This window comes from Notolepis coatsorum (genome assembly GCF_963971535.1).
Source record: "Notolepis coatsorum genome assembly, chromosome: 5".
NCBI lineage: Eukaryota > Metazoa > Chordata > Actinopteri > Aulopiformes > Paralepididae > Notolepis > Notolepis coatsorum.
Genome location: NC_140169.1, coordinates 98,997,399 through 99,016,517, shown reverse-complemented (window position 1 = coordinate 99,016,517; position 19,119 = coordinate 98,997,399). Strand labels below are relative to the sequence as shown.

Below are 19,119 nucleotides of genomic sequence, written 5' to 3'. Positions count from 1 at the left end.
ATTGTCTCGTCCCTTCATGAGTTTCATTATATTACCATCAATCCAGGGGAGAGTCTGTTTGCTTTTGTTTTTTACTTTGCATTTCTTAAGAAATGATTTTGTTGTATTTGTAATTGTATCTACGAACATGCGTGTGTCAGTATCCACATTGTTCCCAGATACTCCTTCCAGTTGATGTTCTTAATTGCACTTTCAAATTCAGTCATGTCGCTCTTAGGTATTCTGAATGTATTACATTTTGTGTTAGTAAGGTTTGCTCGATTTTGGGGACGTTTTCTAACTACAAGGGTTAGGTTGTGATCAGACAGGCCTGTAATCATGTTAAATGTCTTAGGCACTCTCAGGTTTGTTAGAGAATATTAGGTCAATTTGAGTTCTTGATGTGGAAGTTATCCTAGTGGGCCCCTTTACTAACTGTGTAAGATCAAATTTATTTGTGATTCTATTCAGTGCTTTTTTACCTAACTTATCTTCATAGTTTAGGTTCAGATCGCCAAGGATTAATACTTCCTTCCTGAGCTATATTTCTTTAGTACATCATGGAAGTTATCAAGAAAGACAGACTTTGCAGAGGGTGGCCTATCCTAACTATTTATACCAGGAGTTTAACCTCTGCATTTAACCATCCTAACTATTTATACCAGGAGTTTAACCTCTGCATTTAACCATCCTAACTATTTATACCAGGAGTTTAACCTCTGCATTTAACCATCCTAACTACCAGGAGTTTAACCTCTGCATTTAAGTTTGACTGTAAAGCTGCGACATTCGTTGATATATATACTGTATATATATCTTTTTGTTTTGCATCAACCCATCAAATTGCTGCAGCAACTTGACATGAACTAAGCATATGGAAATAATAACAAACATTTTCATAATTTGAATAAGCAAGATTCAAAACATATTTATTGCATATTCATTGATAGAAAAATGTGACATACAGTGTTTGAGCTGCAATGATTCCTTATGATCCCAGCTCTTATGACCCCCCCCCCCCCCCCCCCCAGCCTGGCGTATGGATCTACTGCTGACCTTGACCCCCCCCCCCCCCCCCAGTCTGGCGTATGGATCTACTGTTGACCTCAATCCCCCACCACAACCCCAGCCTGGCTATGGATCTACTGTTGACCTCAATCCCCCACCACAACCCCAGCCTGGCTATGGATCTACTGTTGACCTCAATCCCCCACCACAACCCCAGCCTGGCTATGGATCTACTGTTGACCTCAATCCCCCACCACAACCCCAGCCTGGCTATGGATCTACTGTTGACCTCAATCCCCCACCACAACCCCAGCCTGGCTATGGATCTACTGTTGACCTCAATCCCCCACCACAACCCCAGCCTGGCTATGGATCTACTGTTGACCTCAATCCCCCACCACAACCCCAGCCTGGCTATGGATCTACTGTTGACCTCAACCCCCACCACAACACCAGCCTGGCTATGGATCTACTGTTGACCTTGATCCCCCACCACAACGCCAGCCTGGCTATGGATTTACTACAGACCTTAATTACTCACCCCCCAGCCTGGAGTATGGATCTACTGCTGACATTGATCCCTTACCACCCTCCAGTAGGGTTGGGTACCGTTCACATTTGAACCGGTACCTGTGAATCAATACCGGTACCCAACGGTACCTTTTTTCTGTACTTTAGTCTCTAAAAATGTAATCTACCTACCTCAACCTCAGTTATAAAAAATAAAATATTCCAAAGTTCTAATTATTTATTATCATTATTATTTATTTAGAACAATTTGTTAATATATATATATAATATATAATATTGCAGCGAGCGTTGTCTGCATCTAGCTTTGTAAAGTGTAACAACACTTGCGACCATTTTCGGCTTTGTTGTTGAATCAAGTCAAACGTTGACGTGAACATGTGGCACACTTCATAGGTTTTGTTTTGCGGTAAACTAAACGCTGCCGTCATTGGACGTTAAAAAAAAAAAAAAAGTACCGAAATGTGGCACCGGCGGATCTCACGTGAAACGGTACTCGGTAGTACCAACGTGATTCGGTCGGTACCCTTAAAAGTACCGGATTCAGTACCCATCCCTACCCCCAGCCTGGTGTATGGATCTACTGCTGACCTTGATCTCTTACCACCCCTTCAGCCTGGCGTATGGATCTACTGCTGACCTTGATCCCCCCCCCCCCAGCCTGGTGTATGGATCTACTGCTGACCTTGACCCCCCCCCCCCAGCCAGGTGTATGGATCTACTGCTGACCTTGATCCCCCACCCCCCCCAGCCAGGTGTATGGATCTACTGCTGACCTTGATCCCCCACCAGCCAGGTGTATGGATCTACTGCTGACCTTGATCCCCCACCCCCCCCAGCCAGGTGTATGGATCTACTGCTGACCTTGATCCACCACCACCCCCCAGCCTGGCGTATGCTTGGTGCTGGACGGGCCGGGCCCAGCTGATGTTCTCTGGGTCCACCTCTGGCCACGCCACTGTTCTCCTCCTGTGTGGACCTCCATGTGTTTCAGTAGGTGTCCCTTCAGACTGAATGTTTTGCTACAGACTGTACAACTGAAGGGTTTCTCCCCAGTGTGCGTTCTCATGTGTATCTGAAGGTTTCCCTTGTGTCCGTATCTTTTACCGCAGACAGAGCAGCTGTAAGGTTTCTCCCCGGTATGAGTCCTCATGTGAACCTTCAACTCTCCCTTGCGGCCAAATCTTTTCTCGCAAAATATACAAGTAAAGGGTTTCTCTCCCGTATGAGTTCTCATGTGAACCTTCAGATTTCCCTTGTAACCAAATCTTTTGCCACAAACTGGACAAACAAAGACTTTGTCTTCTGTAGGAACCCTCATGGGACAGGCGAGACCCTTGATGTCACTTTTAAGGTGAAGTTTCAAACTCTCTTTAGACTCTAATTGTTTCCCACACAAACCACAGTCACTTAAATGGACATGAATGTGACACATTAAATTCCTGTGATGAGAAAACGTGGCCCCACACACTTTACAACAAAGTGCAGATACAATCTGATTGGCTGATTTCAGTTCATGCGACGGTTCCATAGATGTCGTGAACTTGCTGCTGGTGGATGAATGTTGTCCTTTGACTTTGTGTGTCTTCTTTGATTTCATCATATTTAAACCTGACTGAGGTTCCCAACCTGCGTCACTGTCTTCAGTCTCCATTCCGGAACAGTCTGAGGAGAGCAGCTGGACATCTCTAGTTGGTTCAAAATCATCATCTGGATCCAAGTTAATGGCTGATTCTGATAGTCCACAGTCCTCTCCATCAGTTTCTGTTTTCAGCATCTGTTCAGTTGAGGCGCTGGCTAGAGGCTCAGTCTGGGTTTGGTTAAACCATGACGACTGAGGTTTCTCTTCATCATGTTCACTCTTCACAGGGACATGAGTGGATGTCAACTTGATGATATCAGCCTCCTCCAGACCTTCAAGCTGCTCCTCCTCCTGACTGGTCCAGAGTTCCTCCAGTTCCTCTTTGATCTGTAGGGGCTCTGGCTCCTCCTGGTCCAGACTGGGGCTCCTCTCCTGCTGCTCAAGGGGAACATCCTCTTCACAGACAGAGAGCTGTGGGGGGTCTGGAGGGAGGAGCAGAAAAACACAGCAATAAAACAAATGAACATAGACAAATGTAATGTATTCCATTATATCTGTTATACTGTCAGTGATGAAAATTATTGATTGAGATTGTTCTGTGATGTTGGTTCTTCAGGCTGTAAACTGTGTTCCTATACATAATATGTGTTGAGATTGTTCTGCAATGTTGGTTCTTAAGGCTTTAAACTGTGTTCCTATACATAATATGTGTTGAGATAGTTCTGCAACGTTGGTTCTTAAGGCTGAAAAATAGGGGTGCACCGATGTATCGGTCGGGTATCGGTATCGGCCGATAAGTGCCTTGTTGACTGCAATCGGCCTATCGGCCGATAAGCTCAAATGTGCCGATGGCAGTAGCCGATAAATATCCATCAATTTGTGTAGCGTCAAAAGACAAAAAAAAGTTCACTTGCGACCTGCACAACGCCGTCCCCAGTCCCCCACACACACACACACAAGCTACTGCATCAAAGTTACTACTTATGATTAACAAGGCATTTGTTTTGTGGCATTAACGTTATATAGTTAATGTTACACGTTCAATAACATCAGCATATTATTTACCCGAATGTAGCAAGCATTACGCGTTCATACTAGCTCAGTTCCTTCCGTTGCTCATAGAGCCCTGAGTTTTACCCATTCTGCAATCTGTTAATAACGTTTTCAATCAGACAGATGTATAGAAAGGCTTTGTTTTATTATAACATTCGTTGCAGTAAAATCATTATGCCTCGTTTAAGTCATCCTGCAGAGCTAAAAGCTAAACGTCGGCCGCGCCGCCGTTGTTGTTGTTGTAGAGAACCTCTCGTCAAAATCAATGGCGGACAAAAGCGGAAGTAAAAAATGTATACGCGCTTGCCGATTGGTGGTAACAGCAGAGGCGGGTGCAAGCGGTGTGTGACGTAATTGGCAGAATCGACTGTCAATCAAAATTTCATTGGTTGAGAGCTCTGGTTGAGACAATAGTATCCAGCTGCAGCCCAGCCGGTAGACCATACTGGGAGAACTAGTATCTAGCTGCAGCCCTGCAGAACATACTGGGAGAGAGATAGTGCTATTTCTTGATGTTTCCTTTTTTTAAGTAAGTAAAGAGGCCTATGTTCATATCGGTGAGCACAATTTGTAACACAAATATACAGTAGTTTCATAAAAAAAATACAAAAAAAAATAAAAAATTACCAAAAAAATAAAAGAAATATAAAAAAAAAAAATGCCACAAATATCGGTATTGGTATCGGTATCGGCCGATTGTGTTAGTTGAACAATCGGTATCTGTGGCACATTTTCATATTGGTGCATCCCTACTGAAAAATGTGTTCCTATGCATATGTGTTAAAGGTCCCCTATGTTATAAATGGCCTTTTCCAGTGGTTTGCATTGTTTTCTAGCAATGTGGGGTTGTACCAACACTGACTAGGTGTGAAATTCTCGTTCAGGCGCATTCCTCCAGTTCAGCTGACACAAGCTCCTCCCCCACTAAACAAAGCCATTCTGAATTTAGCGTATCTGTGACGTGTAAGAATTCTGATCTGCATACCTCAGCTCCCTTCTGTGGCTGTAGCCACCGCCCACAATAAACAATTTGAGGAAGTTAGTGTAACATTGAAGTTATGACCAAAACGGAGCGAGTGGAAATAATGCGGAAAGGGTTTCCCTGTTAGACACTTGCACTTCCCCAAAAGAGAGAAAAAGAGAGTGAGAGAGAGGCTCATACGCTGCAAGTCTCTGAGCGATCTCTCCTCGGCTCTCTCCCCCTGCTTACACACACTTGCGACTCAAGCACACATACACACACGCGCGTCTCTCTGTCTGTCTCTCTCCCTCTATCTGAATGCAACAGACAGGAGGCCAATTTGATTGGGGCAGGAGGCCAATTTGATTGACATCCGAAAGTACTTGCACATTGGATGACGCAGTTCAAAATCACAATGTATTAGGCTTTTGGGGGGGCGGGGGGGGGTTGCCACCATGTGCAATAAGTTGTCACTCTCTGAGTTAGGGATGTCCCGATCTGATCACGTGATCGGCCCCCGATTGCCCCCGATTTTCAGAAGATCGGGATAGAAAAAAAATATATATATCAGGATTTATTTGTTATTTTTTTTACTTTTTTTTTTATTCAACAAACATGACCATGTCCACGTCTTAAACTCATACTGAGGCCTTAGTTTTGGTTTTAAATTGCATATCATCATTCATTTATTTATTGTCACAGAGCAGAAGAATTTTGCCAAAACAAACGCATTTCCTTTGATTTAATTATACATCAAATGATTTATGTCAAGGATGAGGGACATCCACTAGTTGCAGAACTTGCAGTCACCTGATTTTTACAGACGATGGCGCCATTGCTCTCATGAAGCAGCAGGTTGGAGGCGGAGTTTTTAGATTACTCCGGTTGCAATGCCTCGCTTGAATGAAGTAAACTTTTCACCTGGATAACGTCAACATTCAGGGTGAATGTAATGTGAGAAATTGGGATGGGAGAAATTCTTTTTATTCTCTTTTTTTTTTAATACATTTTTTTTTATCTGATCGGGAAAGATCGGTATCGGTAGATACTCAAAATCACATGATCGGGATCGGATCGGGAGTAAAAAAAATTGATCGGGACATCCCTACTCCGAAGAGCATGAGTAATGTTATCCCAGATCGAGTACTCGCATGAATTACTAGAGTAGTGCTTGAGTAGGGAATTCTTTTTTCTGAACGCATCTTAACACATCCGGTTCCGTTAACACTTTGAGTGCCAGCAGGGGGCGCTAGAATTAGCGCTTGAGTGCCAGCGCTCTATTCAATGAGAGGGCGAGCACATTTGCGAACGCATAAACTATATCTTAAATTATGGCTATGTGTCTAATACGCCCATCGCTTATCAATGACTTGTTTCCAGTCAACATTGTCTAAACGGATTTTTTATATATTTTTTTAAATCAGTACATTTCCGTTTGATACAATTTAGAAAAACGCTTGTTTTTTTTTTACTTCAGGAAAAAAAATAGATTCTGCAGGAACCGCCCTTTAGTGGAATACACAAAACACGTTGTAATTTTTCGGCCTATTATGAATAGTTTTCAAATAGACGCTAGATTATTGATAGTATATGTGTACTTATGCACGCTAGAGAAGCGGGCTGAAAAATCGATTATCCATTTCCTTTTTTTTGTGAACAAATTTTTTTATACTTTTTTTGACATGACATAAAACTAGACACACAAGCATTAACAGTAAATATCCACAATAAATCACAGGATTATACATTCCAATATTTGAATCAATATAGATGTAGTTTACGAGATATATACATAATACTTGCAATACAATATACAATACATACATATGCTCTTACTCGCTCTCCCCCCCCCCCCCCCCCCCCCCCCCCCCCCCAGGACCCCCCTTGGATAATCCATCCATTATTTCGTTTCTAACCAAGGATTACAATTCATATGCTAACCTTTATTCGCTCCACCACTTCTAACCAGATTGCAATGCTGGCTTCATTGACACCTAAAATTCTTGCTGTAGATATCTCTAGATAAATCACATCGAGATAAGTAAGAACCCATACCTTCAGGCACATTTTATCCGGTTGAATCCAGCGTGATGCTATCAGCTTTTTAGCAGCCGTAAGACCGGACAAAATTTGTCTCTTTAGCTGTATGGTGGCTGCTAATTGAGAAACATCATTCAACAATATGATATCAGCAATATCAGTAATTTACATGGTAAAGTAACGTTAGCCGCTAGCTAGCTAAATAGCCATGCTCATTGCAGAGAGACACAGAGAGAGAACACTGAGCTGGCCTTTATTTATACAGGTAGGTTATTGCTAACAAATTCTCTTTTGCAATAATTTTGAATGCAACTACAGTTCAATAGATTCAATTAGTTCTCAAATACGTTAAATTTTTTTTTACAGTTTTTGTATTTTTCTGACATGGGGGCTCAACAATAAATCATAAATGTCAAGTTGCATGTTGTTATTCTAACCAGCTTAGTTCTGTTGCATTTCCAATTTATTTATGTAAATTATAAATGTAGCAGGAATCGATAAGGGAATCGATAATGAACCGTATCGATAAGCAGAATCGATAATGGAATCGTATCGATAAAATCTTATCAATTCCCATCCCTAGTTCTGACTATTGATTGATTGATTGAAAACTTTATTAACAGATTGCAGAATGGGTACAATAATACAGTATGGCTCAATACAAAACAAACTGCTAAGAGGATGCAGACCAGAAAAAGACTTTCGTCTTGTTAGATCAGGGTCCCCCATTTTCAATTCATCATGACATTTATGACATACACGACAAACAGATATACAGAACTGTGTAGTAAAAAGAGATCATAAAAAATATATACATCCGAAGGGGAAGAAACTGTACATTGGTGGGGGTTTGGACATTTACAGGGGCCAGTTTCTAATTGCAGCCACCCATAGGTGCTCTTTGAGAGTGGTTTTGAAGGAGGGTAGGAATTCACATTCCTTCACGGTTTTGGGTAGGGCGTTCCACATTATTGTTGCATAATTGCGAAACGTGTTTAGTCCCTTGTTTGAGCCGAATCTGAATTGAACATGATTTGTAGAACTCCCTCCGGTGTTGTGGGCGTGGAATTCACTGACCTTTGGGAAGTATTTCGACATGTACATGGGATGGGTATCCCAGTGGTGTAGTGTATCTTGTAGACCAGGCCCATTGCAAGTTGCTGTACTCTAGTCTAAGCCATCCTAGGTTGTCAAAATGTGCAGGGGTAAGGTGGGTTTTGTGAGTAAGGCCAAGCAGTACTCTGACCAGTTTGTTTTGTGATGTTTGTATTGTAACCTTGTTTTAAGGGCTTGTTTTGAGGTGCTTTGGTACCATGAGGTGCAAGCATAGTCGTAGTACTGTATAATATCTCTGTATTGTATTCTGACTATAACAATACATATATCTGTATTGTGACTATAATGTTACATATAATATCTGTATCGTCTTCCGACTATAAATGTTACACATATCTGTATTGTATTCCAACTATAACGTTAGGCTACATATCATATCTCTGTATTGTATCTGTATCGTCTTCTGACTATAACGTTACATATCATATCTCTATTGTCTTCCGACTATAATGCTACATATATCATATCTCTGTATTGTCTTCTGACTAACAATACATATCCTATCTCTGTATTGTCTTCGGACTATAATGTTACATATTATCTTACATCTGTATTGTCTTTTGACTATAACGTTAAATATCATATCTCTGTATTGTCTTCTGACTATAACAACATATCATATCTCTGTATTGTGAATGTTACATATCATATCTGTATTGTCTCCTGACTATAAAGTTACATAATCGTATCTCTGTATTGTATTCTGATTATAACGTTACATATCATATCTCTATTGTCTTCAGACTATAACGTTACATATCATATCTCTGTATTGTCTTCCGACTAGAACAACATATCATATCTCTGTATTGTGAATGTTACATATCATATCTGTATTGTCTCCCGACTATAAAGTTACATATCGTATCTCTGTATTGTAGTCTGATTATAACGTTACATATCATATCTCTGTATTGTAGTCTGATTATAACGTTACATATCATATCTCTATTGTCTTCCGACTATAACGTTACGTATCATATCTCTGTATTGTCTTCTGACTATTGATTGATTGATTGAAAACTGTATTAACAGATTGCAGAATGGGTACAATACAGTATGGCTCAATACAAAACAAACTGCTAAGAGGATGCAGACCAGAAAAAGACTTTCGTCTTGTTAGATCATCGGGGTCCCCCATTTTCAATTCATCATGACATTATGACATACACGACAAACAGATATACAGAACTGTGTAGTAAAAAGAGATCATTAAAATATATACATCGGAAGGGGAAGAAACTGTACATTGGTGGGGATTTGGACATTTACAGGGGCCAGTTTCTAATTGCAGCCACCCATAGGTGCTCTTTGGGAGCGGTTTTGAAGGAGGGTAGGAATTCACATTCCTTCGCAGTTTTGGGTAGGGCGTTCCACATTATTGTTGCATAATTGCGAAATGTGTTTAGTCCCTTGTTTGAGCAAAATCTGGGTTGAACGTGTTCAACGATTTGTAGAACTCTCTCTGGTGTTGTGGGCGTGGAATTCACTGACCTTTGGGAAGTATTTCCACATGTACATGGGATGGGTATCCCAGTGGTGTAGTGTATCTTGTAGACCAGGCCCATTGCAAGTTGCTGTACTCTGTCGTCTACTATAAGCCATCCTAGCTTGTCAAAATGTGCAGGGGTAAGGTGGGTTTTGTGAGTAAGGCCAAGCAGTAGTCTGACCAGTTTGTTTTGTGATGTTTGTAACCTTGTTTTAAGGGCTTGTTTTGAGGTGCTTTGGTACCATGAGGTGCAAGCATAGTCGTAGTACTGTATCATATCTCTGTATTGTATTCTGACTATAACAATACATATATCTGTATTGTGACTATAATGTTACATAATATGTGTATTGTCTTCCGACTATAAATGTTACATGTATCATATCTCTATTGTCTTCCGACTATAATGCTACATATCATCTGTATTGTAATTCCAAATATAACGTCATATCTCTGTATTGTATCTGTATCGTCTTCTGACTATAACGTTACATATATCATATCTCTATTGTCTTCCGACTATAATGCTACATATCATCTGTATTGTAATTCCGATATATATCATATCTCTGTATTGTCTTCTGACTAACAATACATATCATATATCTGTATTGTCTTTTGACTCCAACGTTACATTACATATCATATCTCTGTATTGTATACCGATTATAACGTTACATATTATATCTCTGTATCGTCTTCCGACTATAACAATATATATCGTATCTCTGTATTGTCCTCCGATTATAACGTTACATATTATATCTCTGTATTGTCTTCCGACTATAACAATATATATCGTATCTCTGTAATATTGTCTTCCGACTATAACGTTACATATATATCTCTGTATTGTCTTCCGACTATAACATTATATCATATCTCTGTATTGTCTTCTGACTATAACGTTACATATCATATCTATATATTGCGACTATAACTGACTATGATATAGTCTATAACTATATAAGGATGACACATGTCCTCGTCTAGACATAGAAGTTACATAAACATGAGGTCCCAGTAGTGTATGGACCAAGACAACACTAGATATAGAAGTTATATAAACATGAGGTCCCAGTAGTGTATGGACCAAGACAACACTAGATATAGAAGTTATATAAACATGAAGTCCCAGGAGTTTATGGACCAAGACAACGTAGATATAGAAGTTATATTAAACATGAGGCCCCAGTAGTTTATGGACCAAGACGAGACTAAATAGAAGTTAGATAAACAAGAGTTCCCATTCGTTTATGGACCAAGACAAGACTAGTCTCCACCAACCTGCTCTCAGTAACTTGATGTCCAACATGTCTCTCTGGCGGTGGATCTCCTCTTCATACTGTGTTATGGTTCTTTCAAACACTCCAAAGATCTCGTCAGCAGCAGCAGTCAGTCTCTGGTTGACCAGGGCTTTCAGCAGGTGTAATCTCGCCATATTAAGAGAAGAGTGAAATAAAATACAAAACAATGTCGCTGCTTGTTGCTACTGGAGCTGCTGTGTCGAGATGACGCACAAAGACTCTTCTTGTTTTAATGTCGGCTGATGCCTCAAACCGTTAAGGTGCATTACCGCCCCCTACTGTGCTGGAGTGGCAGTTTTATTCTCAAGAGACAAAAGAAAGTCTTAAATTAACCTAGACTGCTGACCACGTGGGAACTAAGACATGACTGCATACGATTTTTATTTTTATTTTTATTTGTTAAGACTTAATCAGAACAATGGTCTAAGGAACGGGCCTGTCAGCCTGGGCAGAATATCTTATTTATGACATTATGACAATCTCTCAAAGTTCTCGTTCCTGAATTTGATAGACAGATAATAGTTTTTAGTTTAAGTAATTAACTACACCACAAAATAGAAAAAGTATCTTGAATTCTAAGCGTCAGTTAAAAAAAAATTTAAAATAAAAATAAAGGAAAATCGCTCTGTCAAAGATGCGTGATTTTTTTTGCGAAGACGCTCTGATTGGCTAGCCCGCGTACAGCGAAGACCCTCTCTGATTGGTTTAGCGCCGAAGGGTCTCTTCCGTCTAACCCTAACCGCATTATTTTTTTTCGTAGCTGTATTTAGCAGAGACGCTATCTGATTGGCCACTTCATGTGACATGTGCGCCCAATCGTGCGACGCCTGTTTCTACACCGGTTAAGCTTAGGCACTCTTTCGAAGTTGGTTATGGTTAGAGTTTGTCTTAGAGCAGGGCGATAGAACACCAGCCCTGATCCCAAACTCTAACCTTAACCAACTTCGAAAGAGTCGCCTATAAGCTTAACCAGTGATAAACTAGGCGTTAGGTAGTTTGCAGGCTGTTAGAGCCGGAAATGGGCAAAGACACAGCTCGTCACGCGATTGGGCGCACATGTCAGTGGTCAATCAGAGAGTGTCAGTCAGTGGCCAATCAGAGCGCGTCTCCGCAAAATGCGGCTACGAAAAGAAATAACGCACTGAAAACTTTATTAACAGATAGATTGCAGAATGGGTACAGTACAGTACAGCTCAATACATACAATTGTTAAGGGGATGCAGACCAGATAAAGACTTTCGTCTTGTTTACATCAGGGTCCCCCATTTTCAATTCATCATAACATATATGACATACATGACATACAGATAGACAGAACTGCTACATCTATACATTTGACATATCAGATTTGCAAATACAGTACTGTTTGTGATACAAAAATAGTCCAGAAAAGAGAGTATATACATTTGACGTAGAAACTGTACATTGGAGGAGGTTGGGTAGGTGGGGTGGGGTTGAGTGGGTGGAGGGACTGTACATTGGAGGTGGTTGGGTGGGTGGGGTGTGGGGGGGGGTTGGGTAGGAGGGGTGAGTGGGTGGGGGACACACACTGTACAACTGTACAAGCAAAACTGTACATTGGAATATTGACAAAACCATACTTGGTAATTTACTGTACATTGGAGGGGGTTAGGTTAGGACATTTACAGGGGCCAGTTTCGAATTGCAGCCTCCCGTAGGTGTTCTTTGAGAGTGGTTTTGAAAGTGGGTATTGATTCACATTCCTTTACAGCTTTGGGTAGGGCGTTCCACATTGATGTGGGATAATTGCGAAACGTGTTTAGTCCCTTGTTTGAGCCGAATCTGGGTTTAACATGATTTGTGGAGCTCCCTCTGGTGTTGTGATCGTGGTATTCACTGACCTTTGGGAAGTATTTTGACATGTACATGGGTACCACCTTGGTCGTGTACAGTGGCGTCGTTAGCCCTGGGCTTCCGGGGCTTTAGCCCCGGATGTTTTTCTCCAAGCCCGGATCTAAAAAAATAAATAAAAATTGTTTACATTCCTTTTTTTTTTCTTTTTTTTTAATGTCAGCATCCCCATTGTCTGTGCTGAATGTTTGTTAGTGTTTGGTATTTTTTGTTGGTTTTTAGTACTTTTAAACATCCATGTTTAGTAAGTAGTTTTTTTTAGTGTCCTGAAAGGCGCCTTATAAATCAAATGCATTATTATTATTATTATTATTATTATTATTATTATTATTATTATTATTATTATTATTATTATTATTATTATTATTATTATTATTATTATTATTATTATTATTATTATTATTATTATTATTATTATTATTATTATTATTATTATTATTATCACCCAGGAGGGAAAAGACACTTTGGATAGTAGGGACTGCATCTCTGCCTGTCCTGACCAGGAAACACTTTGCAACTGTGATCTCCTCTGGCAATAGTTGGATATTGTAATGTGTGGCGAGGGGTTGCAGCAATTCCACTGAGAGAAACTGGTCTGAGGCTGGATAACATGCCTGTATGCCTCTCATAAGTTGTTATCCAACTCATGAGAACCTGCTCTCAAGCTCTTGCAGCATTCTGTCGACGACTGGATAGAACAGTCTCTGTCTCAGCTGATCTCCTGAGCTGAGGTCTGAGCTTGTGCCACAAGATGACTCAACTACATACTCGTCCATCCTTTTCTGCTTCTTCCTTTGGCTGGTAGTATGTTCCTCAATCCAAAGGCCATTACATATGGCCTTTGTCCTGTCATACATGTCCACTGCCATCTCTGAGGTGCGATAACCTTTGAGTGTGTCCTGCACTGTGCTTTTAAATAGTACAGATATTGAAGATGTGCACTTTAACGCAGCAGCACCTGGAGCCATCCATACCCATGTCGTGTCCTATAATAAGCTTTAATCGAACCCTGGTTCATTTCCTCGGATAGTCCGGTTGGTTTGGGGTGGTGTGAAAGCTCATTCACTCTTGCAAGTGAACCCTGCTGTGGTTCATTTGAGATGTGAATGCAAAGCGGACCAAAGGCAGGAAAAGACCCAAAAATCGAATCTTTTTTTATGAGAAGACTGAAACATATGTATATAATAAAACACACAAACAGTTTTTTTTTCGATTGCCTAAGCATGATTTTGAAAACGGGGCCCGGTGTTTCAAAACACACAATTAGCACAACCACACACACAATTATCAGAACACCTCAGATCCCTTGCTAAATTAAACACTTGTCAAAACCATACACTAATTTATAAAAACTACATTTTGTTACCATATGAAACACACGTTTCATATGACTTAATTCTGTTTGAACCAGTTACACACACTGCTGTGCTTAACCTAAAACACATTTAGCAATTCTACTTCTCAGTGATTAGACTAGTGGTTCCCAAAGTCGGGGTCGCGACCCAAAGGTGGGCCGCGAGCAGCCACGGGATGATTTCCAAAAAGAAAAAAGAAAAAACTTTTGTCAGGTCACTGAACTTAGAAGCAGGCCAGGACAGTGTTTCTAGTTGTATTCTAAAATTATATTCTATTGTATTCTAAAATGTGACTATATGGTTTTATATTAACTTAATAAATAAACAAAAATGAAAAATCTACTTATTTCAACGAACATTTCAAACTAAATAACAGATTATGCACATAAAACGCTGAAAACAACCGAAGCAACAATAGTATTTTAATGAGGCTATTATTATTATCATTATTATTTTGCAACAAGTTAGCCCTCTCATAAATAGCACATATAAATGAATAACTAACTTGAACTAACTTAATAGGATTGAAGTGATAATCGGTCGCCTGGCAAAAAAAGAAGAAAAAAAAAAGCCTGACGATGTGCATTGGGCTGCGGCTCTCTGACGCCTTATTTTCTGGGCCCCGGCCTGAAAAGTTTGGGAACCCCTGGATTAGAGTACTGTAAGTGAAGTACGCAGAGAATGTGAAAATATACAATAAATTCACCAAACACTACACAAGACCAATGCTGTAGACCAGGGAGGGGCAACTGGCGGCCCGCGGGCCGCATGCGGCCCTCACCGACGTTCCATGCGGCCCCAGGCCAATATAAAAAAAAAAAAAAAAAAAAATTATATTTTTTTGTATTGTATTCGACTAAGAAGAGTTGGCAGTCGACTATGGCTCCTTTCGATCAATTAGTCGACTATTTGACTAATAGGGGTCAGCCCTAGTGTGGACATATGAAACGCTGTTGAAAGTGCCGTGCAGCAATATGGGGGTTTTGATAAACTGTCGGCTGTTGTTACCGATGGAGCACCGGCAATGAAAGGAAAACGCACAGGATTCGCCGGGCTTCTAAGGCAGAGTGGCGTTGAGTGTCCAATGCTGCACTGCATTATACATCAGGTAAGTTCGCTAACATAATTTCCATCTATTGTGGGTCACTATAATGACCAATGCGAGTCGAGTGTAGTCAAATTAGATGCGTTTTTCTTTTTTTTTTATCTGATATAGGAGGCTCTCTGTGCCAAGAAGCTTGACAACTACAGCCATGTTATGGATTTGGTTACCAAGGTTACCAATCTAATTCGTGGAGGCAACAGGTCACTAAACCATAGAAAGTTTGTCTCCTTTTTGGAAGAGATGGACAATGATTATGGCGACTTGCAGCTACACACAGAAATCCGATGGCTGAGCCGTCGGAAAGTACAGGAGCGACATTGAAACACTGCAAATGCAATTCAATGATCGGTTTGAAGATTTCAACGGCATGCAGTCACGGATAGCGCTGTTTTCCGGCCCCCTCACCGCTACAGTGTCAGAGCAGCCCCCACCGTTGCAGCTTGAACTGTGCAAGATACAGTCAGATCCTTTTTTTCAAGCAAAGAGAAATTAGAGGGGAATTTCGTTTTGGAAACTGCTACCTGAGCCCCGCTTCCCACTCCTCAGGGACTTTGCCCTCTCTATGGCCAGTATGTTTGGGAGCACATACATATGTGAGAGCAATTTCTCAAACATGAAGCACATCAAGTCAAAGGAGAGAAACAGGCTGTCGGATGAAACATTATTTCATCTGATGCAGATTGCATGCACAAACATTGAAGTTGACATTCCTGCTATTGTGCGCCAAATGGAGAGACCTCATTAAGTGTCTCATTAAAGACAGGGGGGAGGAGGAGATGATGAAGAGGTGTAGAGGGGGGGAAGGAGATGATGAAGAGGTGTAGAGAGGGGGGAAGAGATGATGAAGAGATGTAGAGAGGGGGGGGGAGATGATGGAGAGGTGTAGAGAGGGGACCATTATTATTATTATTATTATTATTATTATTATTATTATTATTATTATTATTATTATTATTATTATTATTATTATTATTATTATTATTATTATTATTATTATTATAACCATTATTGACCCACTGTGGGGCAAGGGTGAATGTCATGCCAGTTTGATAAAGGGTCAATGGGAGGCATGTAGTATTGCACTTTACTTTACTTGCACTTTACTTGTTTACTTTTGTAGTGTTCAGATAACACTAATAACACAAACACAAAGCAGCATTCCTGCTGCATTTCACTACAACAGTAAATCAAAAGTGCAATAATAAATGATTTTGTTAAATGTATACACTTTTATCCTGCTACTAAACAAAACATTCCTGAGTGCTTCATATCCATAACATGCATTTCAGTGTTATAATGTTTTGTTTAGTAGCAGGATAAAAGTTTATACATTTAACAAAATCATTTATTATTGCACTTTTGATTTACTGTTGTAGTGAAATGCAGCAGGAATGCTGCTTTGTGTTTGTTGAGCAGTGGGCTTTAAGTTCATACATTTATTTTATTATAAGCCTTAATTATAATTGATCATTTTTGTATATATTTGGGGTTACACAGCAATACTTTTAAATTCAGCTGTTTATAAATTCATAAAGTTGAAATTGCATTACTAAATGCATTTGAAATGGAATAAAAACAAAGTTACAACAAATTTTAATTGTTTATATACCGTGTGACTATTAGGGCTATTTGAGTGATGGGGTACTACTGGCCGGACTGCCGATAAACAATGCGGCCCCTCAGATTGATTGTGGACATTTTGTGGCCCTCACCATATACAAAGTTGCCCACCCCTGCTGTAGACTGATGAAAATATAATTTATTTATCTACATATACCCAAATCAATGATGCAGACTGATGAAAAAAATTACATTTTCTCTCCATATACCCAAATCAATGATGCAGACTGATGAAAATATAAATGTTCTCTCCATATAACCAAATTAGTCAACATCTCAACATGGAGAATCACAACAATACATGTCCCAGTTTTCATGCTACTATGTGCATAACACTGTAAGCTCAGCAAATATCAGACAAACATAAAATACTGTATCCAGTACAGGTTAAAATTACAGTAAAAAAATTTCAACAGAAAATACTAGACATTATCTCTTTGCCTAGCTGGATCTGGCAAGATACTTTTTTGTTGTGATTCTCCATGTTGACTTATTTGGGAAAATGGGAGAAAATGTATATTTTCATCAGTCTGCATCATTGGTTGTCTTGTGTAGTGTTTGGTGAATGTATTGTATATTTTCACGTTCTCTATGTACAGTACTTCACTCTCCTTCCATTTTGGTTGAAGACAGGTGAACTCACCTGCTGCATTTTTATAGTGCTTAAACCTGATTGGTGTATCTACAATTAAGCAATGGTGTGTTTGTGCATCTGATGGCTGTGTTTAACCAATTGGCTCATATGTGTGGTAATTTGACATTCTGTGTCTAATGTAATGCAAGTGTGTTTAGTGTTTTGCAAATCACTGTGTGTATTGTTTTGCAAAAAGTGTGAGGCTGACATTGTAGGGGTGCAAATCTGGGCCTATATTTTGCTCCTTGAGTGTAAGGTTTTGATAATTGTGTAATACTTTTGATTTGAGTGTTTATGCAATTGAAGAAAACTGTAAAGACTAGAGATGAACTGTTTGTTTCTTTTGTACATAGGCTGTGCATATGTTTGTTTGTTTGCTTATGTGTCCACCCCCCCCCCCCCCCCGGGCTGAAGCCCCCAATGTTTTCTAACCCTAAAAACGCCCCTGGTCGTGTAGTGTATCTTGTAGACCAGGCCCATTGCAAGTTGCTGTACTCTGTCATCTACTCTAAGCCATCCTAGGTTGTCAGAGTGGGCAGGGGTGAGGTGGTGCGTTCTAGGAGTAAGGTCAAGCAGTGTAGTCTGAATAGTTTGTTTTGAGATGTTTGTAATTTTTTTTTTTTTTTTTTATTATTATCTTTTCCCCCGCCTTCTTTTTCAGATTTAACGCTGAACGCAAGTTAGTTACCTTAAGTGTTCACGCCTCCGGGAGTCGAGACCGCAGCCTTTTTGTTTTTAGCTCCTTTGAGGTGCTTTGGTACCATGAGGTGCAAGCATAGTCGTAGTACCCTTGTAACCTTAACCCTAACTCTAAGCAGCTGCATAACCCACTTCGAAAGAGGGCCAAAGCTAACCACTTTGAAGCAGAGAATATGTACAAGGCGGAAGAGACCCTTCTCAAACAAACAAAAAATTACGCGTCAAAGATGCGTTATTTCTAAACCTAGCCGCATTTCTGGCAGACGCTCTCTGATTGGCCACTGACGCGTTTGCCCAATCGCGTGACGAGCTGTGTCTTTGCCCATTTCCACGTTTAATTGAAAATTGTATTAACAGATTGCATAATGGGTACAATACAGAGTACGACTCAATACACACAATTGTTAAGGGGATGCAATTCAGAGAAAGACTTTCGTCTTGTTTACATCAGGGTCCCCCATTTTCAATCATCATAATAAAGGGTAAAGGAAAAGACCTTTCATTCTGCCTTGTGTGAGAAAATAATTCACCGGGGCTTGTAATGATGACGTAACGCACGAGAGATCTATAGAGTCGATCTTAATTATTAGAAACCTTGCGTCGCTATCCCAGGAAAGAAACAGGAACATCGTTTAACAACCACCCGCTCAGTCCCTGTTCACAATATAATTCACCTACGAATACGAATAATTCACCGCCGGTGACGTCACGTCCAATGAACGGCCGCTCGGCCGAGGTGACGTCATTCGTATGCGCGAGTCTTTATGCGCC

At 40.2% G+C, this 19,119-nt stretch overlaps 1 protein-coding gene across 1 annotated transcript; it reads right to left on the bottom strand.

Annotated features, from left to right (window-relative positions):
- Positions 1-2,368: 2,368 nt before the first annotated feature.
- On the bottom strand, positions 2,369-11,197 carry LOC311228286 (uncharacterized protein; the record flags this gene model as incomplete). The annotated part of the gene is made up of 2 exons (XM_084314194.1): positions 2,369-3,579; positions 11,044-11,197. The coding sequence occupies 2 exons, from the start codon at positions 11,195-11,197 to the stop codon at positions 2,369-2,371; spliced, it is 1,365 nt and encodes a 454-aa protein (XP_084170320.1).
- Between the last annotated feature and the right edge of the window lie 7,922 nt (positions 11,198-19,119).